Below are 12187 nucleotides of genomic sequence, written 5' to 3'. Positions count from 1 at the left end.
GCTTAGCTCACGTATTATCTGGATATTTAGCCTGCGAAGTGAGCCCTGGGGGAGAGGAGGGGGATTGGGGCGAGCGGAATGTGCGGAGGGGAAAGGGAGGGCTTGCCACAGACCCCCACTAACTAACGAAATTTCCGATCTCGTATGGACGAAAAATTCCCATTGGCTGAGATCAACACGTTGTCAATCAACCCTCGAACTAAACAGTCTTCGTGGTGGCTACCTTTTAGAAAATGGCGGACGACGGTGATTTCGAGAAGTTCTGCCCTCAAGAATCGATGTCGAAGTAAAATATGTGTGGCAGCCATTCACTGGTTCAAGCTCAGTGCCTTGATAAGAATGGCGTCTTCATTCTCAAACTTGCCCTTAACCACAACATTCCAAAGTCGATGGACGTTGGATCCAAATCATCAATGTTTAAGTTTGTTTCCATCGCTGAAGTTGAGGGTTAATTGTCCTTTCGTAGGCGAGTCAAACAACGCTTCCCTGCTAGATGTAGGTTTTGCATGTGCCGGGAAGCGGACACGCAAGCTCTTTCTACCTGGACTTTTTCCTGTCGGTGTTGAGAACTTTCATTTCGACGAAACATCGCGGGAATCCGGACATTGAGAAGCGGCCTCATTCAACAGTTCATAAAACTGGCAAAAACTGTTAGCTTTTCTTGCACAAGGAAGGCATATAATTTGAGATATGTGCGACTTATTTTCGAAGTCAAAACCGACCGTTCGAAGGCGATCGGCGAAGATACACTTCCCTTTGACTCTGATTAAAAATACGTATCATGCACGATCCTCGCAATTGAGAGCGCTATTTAGGCAATAGCGAAAATCAGACCTGAAAAAAATCAGGCCTATACGGGATTCGAACCACTGACCTCTGCGATACTAGTGCAGCGCTCTACCAATTCAGCTAACAAGCCAACTGGGAGCAGGCCGTTAAGTTGATTCGCAATAAACCCGTGATGATAAATCAGATACGATGAATATATGAAGTTCATATATTTTGAACTGCTGTTATAGATTCGTATGATGCACGATCCTCGCGCATCATACGTATCTATAACCGCAGTTCAAAATATATGAACTTCATATATTCATCGTATCTGATTAAAAATGTTTACAAAACTCTTGAAGCCACTTCCAAATTTAATTCTTAAATCTACTCCGCGAAACCGGCAAACTACGCCTTCTGGATTAACTTTTGGCTTAATCGCTCTCTTAGATTTTGATACCAGATTCTCCTTGTCGTCAGACATTTCTCGCTCACGTGGAGCAAGTTTAAGTTGTTGTTTTGACAGTTTGCATGGTTCACTGAGCTCTCGCTAATGGCGCTTTCTGATTGGTTAATTTTAAAAGGCGCTGATTGACACATGCCAGACGATATGAATATAAAAATAGGGGGCGTTTCGTTAGTTAGTGGGGGTCTGTGGCAAGCCCTCCCTTTCCCCTCCGCACATTCCGCTCCCCCCAATCCCCCTCCTTTCCCCCAGGGCTTGCTTCGCTAGCTACGGGATGTTCAGCCCTCGCCCGAAAAAAGTATTTGGCAAGACACAACAATGCGCTGAAAGTACTATATACTGTGAGTTGCTACGAGAGCTACAACTGGTCGAAAGTCCTCCTGCATGGTATTCGCCAATCAAGCCTAAACCAGAATACGTCCCGGAGGATGTCCAAGCATTGTGGGACATACCAACTTATCGGGAGAACCAGGAACTGCAAGCTGACACTGAGAATCGATGCAAAGATAGTGAACCGTAAAAGTGTGGAAGTAGTAGTCTTGGAGATGAGTTGTCCATTCGCCAATGAAGCCTAAACCAGAATACGTCTTGGAGGATGTCCAAGCATTGTGGGACATACCAACTTATGGGGAGAACCAGGAACTACAAGCTGACAGAATCGGATGAACAGAGGAAAAAAAGATGAAGAGAAGTCAGTAAAGTATGGTCCACTACGATGGGAGTTACAAGAATGGTACCCTGGATATACAGTCCAGCAGCACAATATTATCATGGACGTGCTTAGGGGTGGGTCAAGGACTGTGGAAGAGGGATTACGGAAGTTGTTGGAAAAAAGGCAAAAGATGTACTACAAAACATGCAGAAGTCTGTATTGTCAAGTACGTTGAACATTGCGAGGACTTTTAAGATCATAAGATGAACAGTAAAACTACAAACGAAACTTTTGAAAGGTTGAACATTATAAGAATATTATATAAGCATGAAGTTTATTCTACGTATGAATATTATTTAGAAGGATAGTTTTAAACATTGAAGGAAATTTAAATATTGAGTTCCGTATATTAGAAGATTAATCGACTTATGAAGAGAATTTAGTTTATCAGTTTTACAGTAACCTTATTCACAGAACGTGACTTCGTTGTTATGTATATTAATAATAGATTGTAAATTAGCGATGGTATATTAGTATTAGTTGTATCTTAGATAATTTTCCATACTAGCAAATAGGTTTTTATATTTTTTATAAGTGCAACGATGTGTAGTTTGATAGGTTACGCTGTGCGCCTTGTGAAACTTTCTTTTCCTGGCATACTGAAGTTCAATAAATTGCATCGTAATAATATTAATAACCAGGAAGCCTGTTCGTTTCCCACTTACTACGCCATGATTTGGTAATTTAAAGTCACACAACAGGGTTTAATTATCAACTTGGACGATACCCGAGGAACGGTTATAAATTACGCGAGGTGGATGATTTGTTTTCCGAGAGATCTTTCGCAGTATTTCCATGATGGCGCGGCGAATATATTTCGTCTTCCAGCAGTAAATGACGGGGTTCAACCGATAAATTCATATACACGAGAGCCACTGACGAAAGATAAACGTGTTTCAAAGCAATCATCGAGCCATAGTTTCGAATAAGAGGCATATGAATGAAAAAAGAAAATAACAAAGTAAAAACACGACATATTCATAGAAAATACCAACTGCAGATTTAATGGGAGCAGCAAGATTCCTCATTTCACCAGACTGACCAACTTCTTGTATTTGCATGGATTCAATTTGATTCTTGTGCCGTTGGAAAATTAAATATAACTTGATTTACAACACCAAAGTAAGAATGAAAGCAAAAGCCGAAAAAACTGAATTGATGAAATCCAGAGTACGGTGTGATTCCCACAATATCATTAAGGAACCAAATGTGCTCAACACCCGGAAGATCACCACAATTACAACACGCTTGTGAGTCATAAGCTCCTGGTATCTGAGATGAAGGATCTGTCTGCACTTAACCGTACTGCCACAACACCAAGGAACGAAGGAACTGAAAATAAAGTACCCGAAATACTCAGCACACGATAAGTGTTACAACTGGGACTGCTCAGTTGTAACTGTTTTACTGGAAGTGTTGTGTAGGCTTACTGAACAAGTAAACCGATCAACACCGACATCAGAAACAGCAAGACTAAATAATAGAGTCTTCAAAGTCTTTGGGAAAGAAGAAACTTTCTCCATCGCGTACATTGTCACAATGTTCAACATGATGGCGGTATGGGTAAGAAAATTACTGAAGACATAGTTAGCAATGAAAGCTGGCCGTAGCCTTTCCAAATCGGAAAAAGTGCAGGGATAATACTGCACTATGTCTGGTAATGTACAAAACAATGTGTTCATCATGAGTACAGGAACAAGATGTTTTAAATTGCCTTCTTTAGGCCATAACCATTTCCTTCTATATTTATCTCTCTCTTTACTAACGAGTTGATCCCTTGTCCGGAGCCCTTCGAAATCGGAAAGAGACCGTAGGTAAAACAGCAGAACTTCTGGCAGTTTACAAACATGAAATATCTACCCTGCAGTCATCTATTGGGCTTAACCAGTTTGCCTGTAAGAAGGGACATAATACCACAATGGCCCTTCTTAAATGTCAACATTATTGGTTAATCTGGTTAGATAAAGATGCAGACTTTGTTAAGGCGTATTCTTTCGACTTTAATAAAGATTTCGATTTGTTTCCCATCAGATTGTATGTAATAAGCTCAAGTCATATAATATCAACCCTTATGTTATTAACTGGATGATCAATTCTTTGAGTAACCGTAATCAGAGACTGGTAGTCGATGGTGTCACAACAAAGTTCGTTTAAATCGACAGGGGTGTTCCACAGGGGACCGTCTTAGGTCCAATGGGACTATGCCAACGATTGAAAGAAATGGCGAACTTAAATATTGGGAGTAACCTTCCATGAAAATGCACGCAACTGGAACACTCATTTTCATAATATGGTGGATAAGGCTAATTTAAGACTCTATATCCTCAGAATTTGTAAATACTATGGGTACACTTAAGAAGAACTTACGATCATATTTTATAGCTTAATTATGTCCGTATTTACATACGCAGTTGAAGTATGGGCATGTGCTTATGGTAGTAAATACCTCCTCTAACATCGATAAATTCTGCAAGCGAGCATGGAAATATGGCTACACCAAGGAGCGCATACCCATCAGTGATATAATTCAAACTAGGGATAAACAACTATGGGAAAAAAATTTCAGTTACAGATACACATTGTTTAACAGATCTTCTACCGAACAAACGTACATATCAATCTTTACGTCAACTTGGTCATGACTATATGCCACCACGTATTCGCACAGAGCGCTTTAAGCGCTGCTTTGTAAATAGATCCCTTTTTAACTTTATCTAGTTTAATGTTTGTAAAGAAAGTAAAACTTTTTAGATAACTCTTCCTCTATGGTATAGTAAACTTGCACGTATGTCTGCAAATGCTTGGTTAAATTAATCAGTCAATTAATCAATAAAGGTTTTCATCAGTGCACAAACCGATCCGTTCACCATAATTGATGCGAATAAGATGCTTTACGACTTCCTGCCAGCACACTTAGTTTCTCAGTAAAACTGTTGTTATTTCCCTTCGAATTTATCCCTGACTCGTTTCAGTATTCTGTGATCTACTAACTAAGAAAAGCAAGCTATCAGTTACAAAAACTCGTTCGTTCATGAGTTCATGGATAGAGGGAGTAAGTTTCTGAAAAAAACTGTGGTGCTGCGTCGGTGGAGGTGACAAGGTAACCGTTCGTTCTGACGAAGGGCTAACGCTCGAAACGTCAGCTTTTAAACCTTTTACGGTGGCCAATTTACATTATCAACTCAGTTGATAAAATCAAATTATCTTACAATACTCCCACCCCACCCCCCCACTAACGCTCGAAATCAGCAATAGAAACTCTTTACGGTGGCCAATTTACATTATCAACTCAGTTGATAAAACCAAATTATCTTACAATACCCTCCACCCCACCCCCCCCCCCCCACTAACGCTCGAAACGTCAGCTATAGAAACTCTTTACGGTGGCCAATTTACATTATCAACTCAATAGATTAAACCAAATTATCTTACAATACCCCCACCCCATCCCCCCCACTAACGTTCGAAACGTCAGCTTTAAACCTTTTACAGTGGCCAATTTACATTTTCAACTCAGTCGATAAAACCAAATTATCTTACAATACTCCCACCCCACCCCCCCCCCCTCACTAATGCTCGAAACGTTAGCCATAGAACTCTTTACGGCGTCCAATTTACATTATCAACGCAGCTGATAAAACCAGATGGCATATGTTCATGTAGTTTGTTTTGAAGCTACAAGATATTCCTGTCGTAATGCCGGCTACCTACCTTGTGATAATACACCACAACTTTCAAAGTGTTTCCTTCTCAACTGTGCCTTGAGATATATTACACTTGAACTTCCAAACTGCCTCATTTTCAACTAACTATTGAGATGTATAGTCTGCAACTTTCCAACTATTTACTCTTTAAGTTGTTCTTTGGTCTTAAACACCCAAATTTTAGACTGATTCAAAACTGACACTTGAGATGCATACACTACAACTTTCAAGTTGCATGCTTCCTTCTTATCTGAGCCTTCAGATATATGAACACCGCGACTTTAAACTGTCTTTAACTTAGACTCTTTCGATGCATTACGTACTATACTTCGGGATATGTTCCCTACAAATTTCAAAACGCTTCTTTCTAAAATGGTTCCGGAAATACATACACCGTGCTTGCTTTTGAGTTGACTCTGCACGTGTATCCATTGAACCCCCTTCGTAACTGAGCTTTTATGAGCCCTTTCGCAGTAAGATCAACTTTTGGAAAGTTTTACCTTTTTTAATCGCTGTTGTTTGTTTGCGTTCCTTGTTACATAATAGGGAGCTTTAGCAAGGACGACGGCGACGGCAACGAAAACGTCGTGTCGAAATCTAACTTTTCGTTTTTGTAACTCTTTCGAGGTTATTCCGATGTTTTTCACTTGGAAAATGCTGGCGAACTATGCAGAGACTATATCACTACGAACGGCGTTAAAGTAAGGAGAAAGAAAGAAAAATTAACCGTGATCCGCTCACGCTCTCGAGAAAACCTAAAGTTTGGTTATTTCACGTTGTTGTTTTGCCGAGAACGGCAAAGAAATGTACCAAAATGTTAAACGCACGTGCAGGGCGACTGTTTTTGCTCATCAAGCCTATTGTTTTCTGCCGTTCTCGTTGCCGTCGCCGTCGTCGTTGCTAAAGCTCCCTAATATTCGCGCGTGCAGGCCGTTATCAGCACGTGCGGGACCCTTTGAACTCCGAATGCACACCCAGAAGTTTCGAATAAAATCAGTCCACACTGCCTTCTTCGCTCCTTCATGGGATACTTCATAAATGAAGCGCAACAGTCAACTATCCCAATATTTTTGCTTGATGAAGACGAGCAACACTTTTTAACATTTTTCCGTGTTCTTCAGTTGTTACTACGGGTTTATTATGCTGTTAAAACCCAGAAAGAGCGCTCTGTTGCGCGGGCAACACTACCATCAACAAAGAAAGCTCATTTCATTAGAAGCATTTGAAATTTACTATTTTGATTGTAGGCATGAATATAAATTTAAAATAAAATCCACAAGCGCATCGATAGTAAGTAAATTATTGGAGGGTATCAGCTCCCTGGAATAACTGAATAGTTGAAAATACTAGCTCAGGGGGCTGGATTATGCATGAATAAATTCAATATTGATAGCGGTGGTACTCTATGGTCCATGCTTGCTTATAAACGTTTAAACATATAACCAATATACCTATGCAAAATTTTTTTAGGATAAACCGAGTTGTGAAAATAGTATGGATCAAAGGAAGAGTAATTTTCTTTCAAAGGTGATTTTAATTTCGAGGAAGAGGCAGTTTTAATAATGTGTTAGTCAGTTGTCTTCCCCATCTTTTGCGCAAGAAATCACTTTTATAATACGTTTATTCAGTTCAGTTCTAACTGGGTATAACCTGGGTAGGTAATACAGTGGCACCGTATTAAGCGGTCACCCTATATGAAGTGGCGAGTCAGTTGCCAAAGCCCCGAAATTTTTATTCCTTGTAGTACTTCACCTCAGTACTTCACCTCAGTCTATTAAGCAGGCGTGGTCACCCTTGACTAAGTCTTAACGGCCTGTTTGTATTGTTTTTCACCTGAATTTCGGTAACGTCTAAAATAAAACTAAGAATTATCTCTCGAGTCAGATTTATCCCTTGTTTAAGAATCAATGCTACCGGTACTTTCAATGCAAATTCTCTTATCGCATTGCAGACAAATTTTCTTCTCTACTGTCAGGTCAACCTGTATCAACCGAAGTGGTCAACCTGAGTTAGGCGGTCAACCTATGCTGGCTGTCACCGATCCCGCCATTCCCGATGGGTAACCGCTTGATATTCAGGTTTGACTATATGACTGTTTACTGATTCACACTCACTTAAGAAAAAAAAATTCTAAAAAATCAGTTTTAAGCTAGGTCAAAGGAGATGCCAAAAACTTCTGTGACCTCCTTTGGTCCAAAGCCAGAGAAGATAGGTGTATTCTCCTGGTCCAAAGCTACACGTTGTGAACCTTCATGGTGTTGTTGGAAACAAAGAGCGCTTTAGCGATAAAGATTTCTCAACTTTACTGACAGACAGTCTGGTCCTTTAGGTATTTGCTTCTTCGGGCGACTTGACTCTTTTTTTTAGGCAACATACTAAAATTTCGGCCAACATGACTCAGGTTTTGAGCGACATGACTTTGGGCGAGATGACTCTCAGGCGACTTTACTGGTTACTGAATCAAACGTTGCACCCGCCTCTAGGCCTTTATAGATTATGCTAGTAAAAGTAGCATATTATGCTATTAGCGGCTTTTTTTTGGCGAAATTATGCCAAAATCATTATGCTCTTTTTTTCCAAATCATGCCCCTTTTTTTAAAATTATGCTCTTTGAAAAAATTGTAAATAAGTCCAAGAAATACATTTTTTAATTAGAAGCCGTTGGTCTACAAGAAAGAAACGCAACAAATCCACAATGAAATTCAAATAAACATGTGGTTCATGTTAACCTGGGCTCAGACCGTTTCAGACGCCGCTCACTGATTCACAGTGAACTACAAATGCTACTACTTGAACTAAAACTTAAAACATCGAATAACGTCACCAAGTGCTTGGGAGTAGAGATGAACAATGATCAAATTGTAGATTTCATTCATTCATTGATTTATTCTTTTATTCACACTTATTCTACTAAAAATACAACAACGAGAAAGAGAAAAAGTAGAAAAAAAAAAGAAGAGAGTTCTAACTATACATGAATTTACACAAAGCAGTGGAAAGAGAGTGTAGTAGCCAAAGGAGCCAAGCTTTCGAGTTGGCCACTACCACAGAGCAGTTACGGATGGGTGAAAGTTAAATACACTTAAGGAGATAGCACATATACTAAATAGTTAAAATAGTAAAATAGAGCTCTATGATAGGTTAAAGTTGTTCAAGATGTCTGCCTGCCAAGTAGGAAGAGTTTATATTCTTTTTTAAAGCTTTTGGCAGGGAGACACTTTATTTTAATAGGTATCGTTTGCCAGATCTGTGATGCCACCACACTAAATCTTGCTAGACCATAATTGGTTCTAGAGAATGGTCTGTACAAGTTTTGATTAGTGGCATACCTAGTAGAGTCAGTTATGGACAGCTGAAGCCGGTTGGGCTAGATCATAGAGGACTGGAGGTATATTCTTTTTTCGATATTGAATTTTATGCACAAGAGAGCCAATTTTTAATTTAAAAATATTCTCTAATCTTAAGATTTCTAATAGTGTGAAATATGGTGTAGAACTTTTGTTAGCAAAGAAGATGCTGCGGATACCGTTGTTTTGACTTATTTTGATTTGATTTAACCTGGTTTGGTATGCAGTTCCCCAGCACATCAATCCATGTGTTAGATATGGATATATGAGAGTATAGTACAGTTGTTTGAGTGTGCTCACAGGTAAATAATGTCTAAGCTTAAATAGAATTCCGATGTTTTTTGTTATTTTATTGTTTATGTGCTGGAGCTGAGGATCCATTTTAAATGTTCATCAATAAAAACCCCCAAATATTTTATCTGAGATTTTTGTTCTATATTGCAAGCTGTTATTCTGATATTTGTTCTCTTTTTAAGTGAAGTAATAATCATATAATTAGTCTTCTTGAAATTAATTGACAGCATATTTGCTGCACAGTATATTAAGACCTTTCTAAGCTCTTCATCAATAACTGATTGGAGCTGCTCAGGGTCTTTTGAAGAATAAAACATATTTGTATCATCTGCAAAAATCCTAAAAGATAATTTCTCTGAAGACCTAGGCAAACCGTTAATATACAACAGAAACAGCAACGGACCTAGTGTGGAGCCTTGGGGTACACCTTATGTAATAGTTTTCAGGCTAGATTCTGTATTACCAACTTTGACATATTGCTTACGATTAGTTATATAGCTCGAAAACCATGCATGGGGGACTCCTCGGATCCCATATTTGTATAATTTTCCTAAGACAATATGATGGTTAATTGTGTCAAAGGCCTTAGAAAAGTCTGAGAATATACCACATGTAATTTGTTGACTGTCAATTGCTGACTTCAAGTTCTCTACAGTTTTGAGAATTGCATATTCCGTGGAATATCCCTTTCAAAAGCCAAATAATAATTGATAGTTAGCACCAAAAAAAGCCAAATTGATAGGTAGCATAAAAAATGATCAGATAATTATCCAAATATGCGAATTATGCTAGCATTGCTACTTGGCAGAAATTATGCCAGTTTGCTCAAATTATGCTAAAAATTATGCTGGCATAATCTATAAAGGCCTACCCATACCCGCCTCGGTCGTCGATGACTGTTGTCGACTGCGGGAGACTGGCTCTAGGATTTCGTTCCCGGAGATTCATGGGAAGAGGAAGGGAGTGAGTGTTTCCGTCCATTCCGTCTGAGAGAATTTCCTTTAAATCTTCCTTCGATATGTCGAAAGCGAGCCAGTCGACGAAATTTAGGGGCGTAGATGTAGATGAGTTGGATGAAAACACATTTCAAGACGATGGAGATGAAGATTCAGGTCAAAGCGGACCGGATGAGGGAGAAGTCAGCAACTTGCTCATGCAGTATCCTTTTATGCTACGGAAAGCTAAATCTTTATTTCACATTTTGGCAGTCTACACTATCTTGCTATTGGGAACGAAATTGGTTCTGTCAAGTTTGAATTATCTTAGACACACCTCTTGCCTTTTCATTGCGATTTAATCAACAAGGTCAGCAGTTAACCATGTTAGGATCATATATGTAACAGCTCACTAAAACACACTTAACCCAAGCTATGTTTTTGTGTCCTTAACATCAACCTAGGAAGAAAAATGCAGAAGCCCTTAAAGCTGCCTTGACGAATGCACCTATCATGTCGAAAAACCAAGCGACGAAGGTAGAGGACAACGATCAATTTTTTGGAATGAGTTTTAAAAATTTAATTGTACTTAATAGCTGGCTGGCTTGACATATGAATATCTTATTGGTTATGCAACTGGGAATCCTTTCATGATATGGGGCCAGATTGCCACCATCTTTTAGACTCTGAGGGAACCTCATAGGCAATATTTTACAACTGAACCCAAGGTCTTTGAAGAGCCCCTTGTCTGAAACACTACATGGGTAACAAGTGAAAGTGTAAAACTCCTCTTATTATGCTTTCTTTAATGAAACTATGTAGGAAATAATTTACAGCCAGAGGTTATAAGAGATCTCTACAAACTATTTTGTAGGATAAAGCATTTGGAATAGTGCTACGTGTTCTAATGGCTGTGAAGGCCGCTGAAGTGGACAAATGTGTTAAAATCTTGGACAAGAATGAGCAGGATGTGTTGATGAAGTATGTTTACAGAGGTTTTGCTGAGCCTTCAGAGGGATCCAGTGCTGTGTTGCTTACATGGCATGAAAAGGTCAGTGTGACATGTATTCCTTCTGTCTGAGCAACCTCTCCAACTGATCACACAACAAGTAGCGTAAAAATATTGAGTTAAAAATTCTGGAAAAGATGGTTTATGGGGAAGACTAATCTGTCATTTTCTAGTCTTATGTTTACCTCCTCAACAGTGAAAGTCCCTTTTTATGTGTTTGCATGAGAGAGCACTCCTTGCAGTGAACTCGCTAGTGCTCTTGTTCATGTTTCGAGTTGCTCTACTTTGTGTAAGTGATTGAGAACTATTTTCATTTTGGATCCAATCAAAGTTGTCCTCCTAGCATAGCTCCTTATATTTGAAACAGTTGGTTGAATTCTTTCTGATATGTTGAGAAGAAATCTTGGATGTGGTCTAATGTGGTGTTCCCATTTATAATAATGTAGCTATAGGGTTACTGTCTTATTTTTGGATTTTCTTGTGTTTCAGCTTTTGGCAGTGACTGGTCTTGGTTCCATTGTTCGTGTTTTAACTGACAGAAAAACTGTTTAGGCTGTCACTGTTTTTTAGGCAAAGGAAAAAACAGTATCATGTAAAATATGATTTATTAAGACTTCTTAGATTTGAGGAAAATCCAACCCAATTGTCTCTGACATATGAAAGGCAATTAAATTAACCTGTTAGTAACATTAACATTTTGACCAATCTCTTTAACTGTTTCTTTGACATCACCTAAAGTTTGAATTCCACCAATTATTTACAATCTGTCTTGAAAAGATCCGATGAATCTCCAAATGGATTGTTTGTACTCTTAGTGTCATAGTTTTGTATGAAATGATGCTGGTTTGATCTTGTCCAGTTTCTTTTTCATTGTTAGACTAAACAAAGCAGTGTTTCATAGTTGTTAGCCAATTAATTGCCTTTTTAACTTTGTTGGGTCTATTTCTGT

At 38.9% G+C, this 12187-nt stretch overlaps 1 protein-coding gene across 1 annotated transcript; it reads left to right on the top strand.

The window, feature by feature from the left end:
- Nucleotides 1–10237: 10237 nt before the first annotated feature.
- Nucleotides 10238–11931, top strand: LOC111326689 (actin-related protein 2/3 complex subunit 5-A). Its single transcript, XM_022930747.2, has 4 exons — nt 10238–10452; nt 10694–10766; nt 11104–11280; nt 11728–11931. The coding sequence occupies exons 1-4, from the start codon at nt 10313–10315 to the stop codon at nt 11788–11790; spliced, it is 453 nt and encodes a 150-aa protein (XP_022786482.1). The 5' UTR covers nt 10238–10312; the 3' UTR covers nt 11791–11931.
- The last annotated feature ends 256 nt before the right edge of the window (nt 11932–12187 follow it).

The sequence above is a fragment of the Stylophora pistillata genome, chromosome 4, assembly GCF_964205215.1.
Source record: "Stylophora pistillata chromosome 4, jaStyPist1.2, whole genome shotgun sequence".
Lineage (NCBI taxonomy): Eukaryota > Metazoa > Cnidaria > Anthozoa > Scleractinia > Pocilloporidae > Stylophora > Stylophora pistillata.
The sequence above is the reverse complement of the archived record's forward strand: the minus strand, read 5'-3'. Positions and strand labels throughout refer to the sequence as shown.

Bases quoted from the DNA above. Each gene is read 5' to 3' on its own strand.
- LOC111326689 (XM_022930747.2), top strand. From the start codon at position 10,313: ATGTCGAAAGCGAGCCAGTCGACGAAATTTAGGGGCGTAGATGTAGAT. The intron at 10,767-11,103 runs GTAGAGGACAAC...ACTATTTTGTAG, and splicing joins CGAAAAACCAAGCGACGAAG to GATAAAGCATTTGGAATAGT. The intron at 11,281-11,727 runs GTCAGTGTGACA...CTTGTGTTTCAG, and splicing joins TGCTTACATGGCATGAAAAG to CTTTTGGCAGTGACTGGTCT.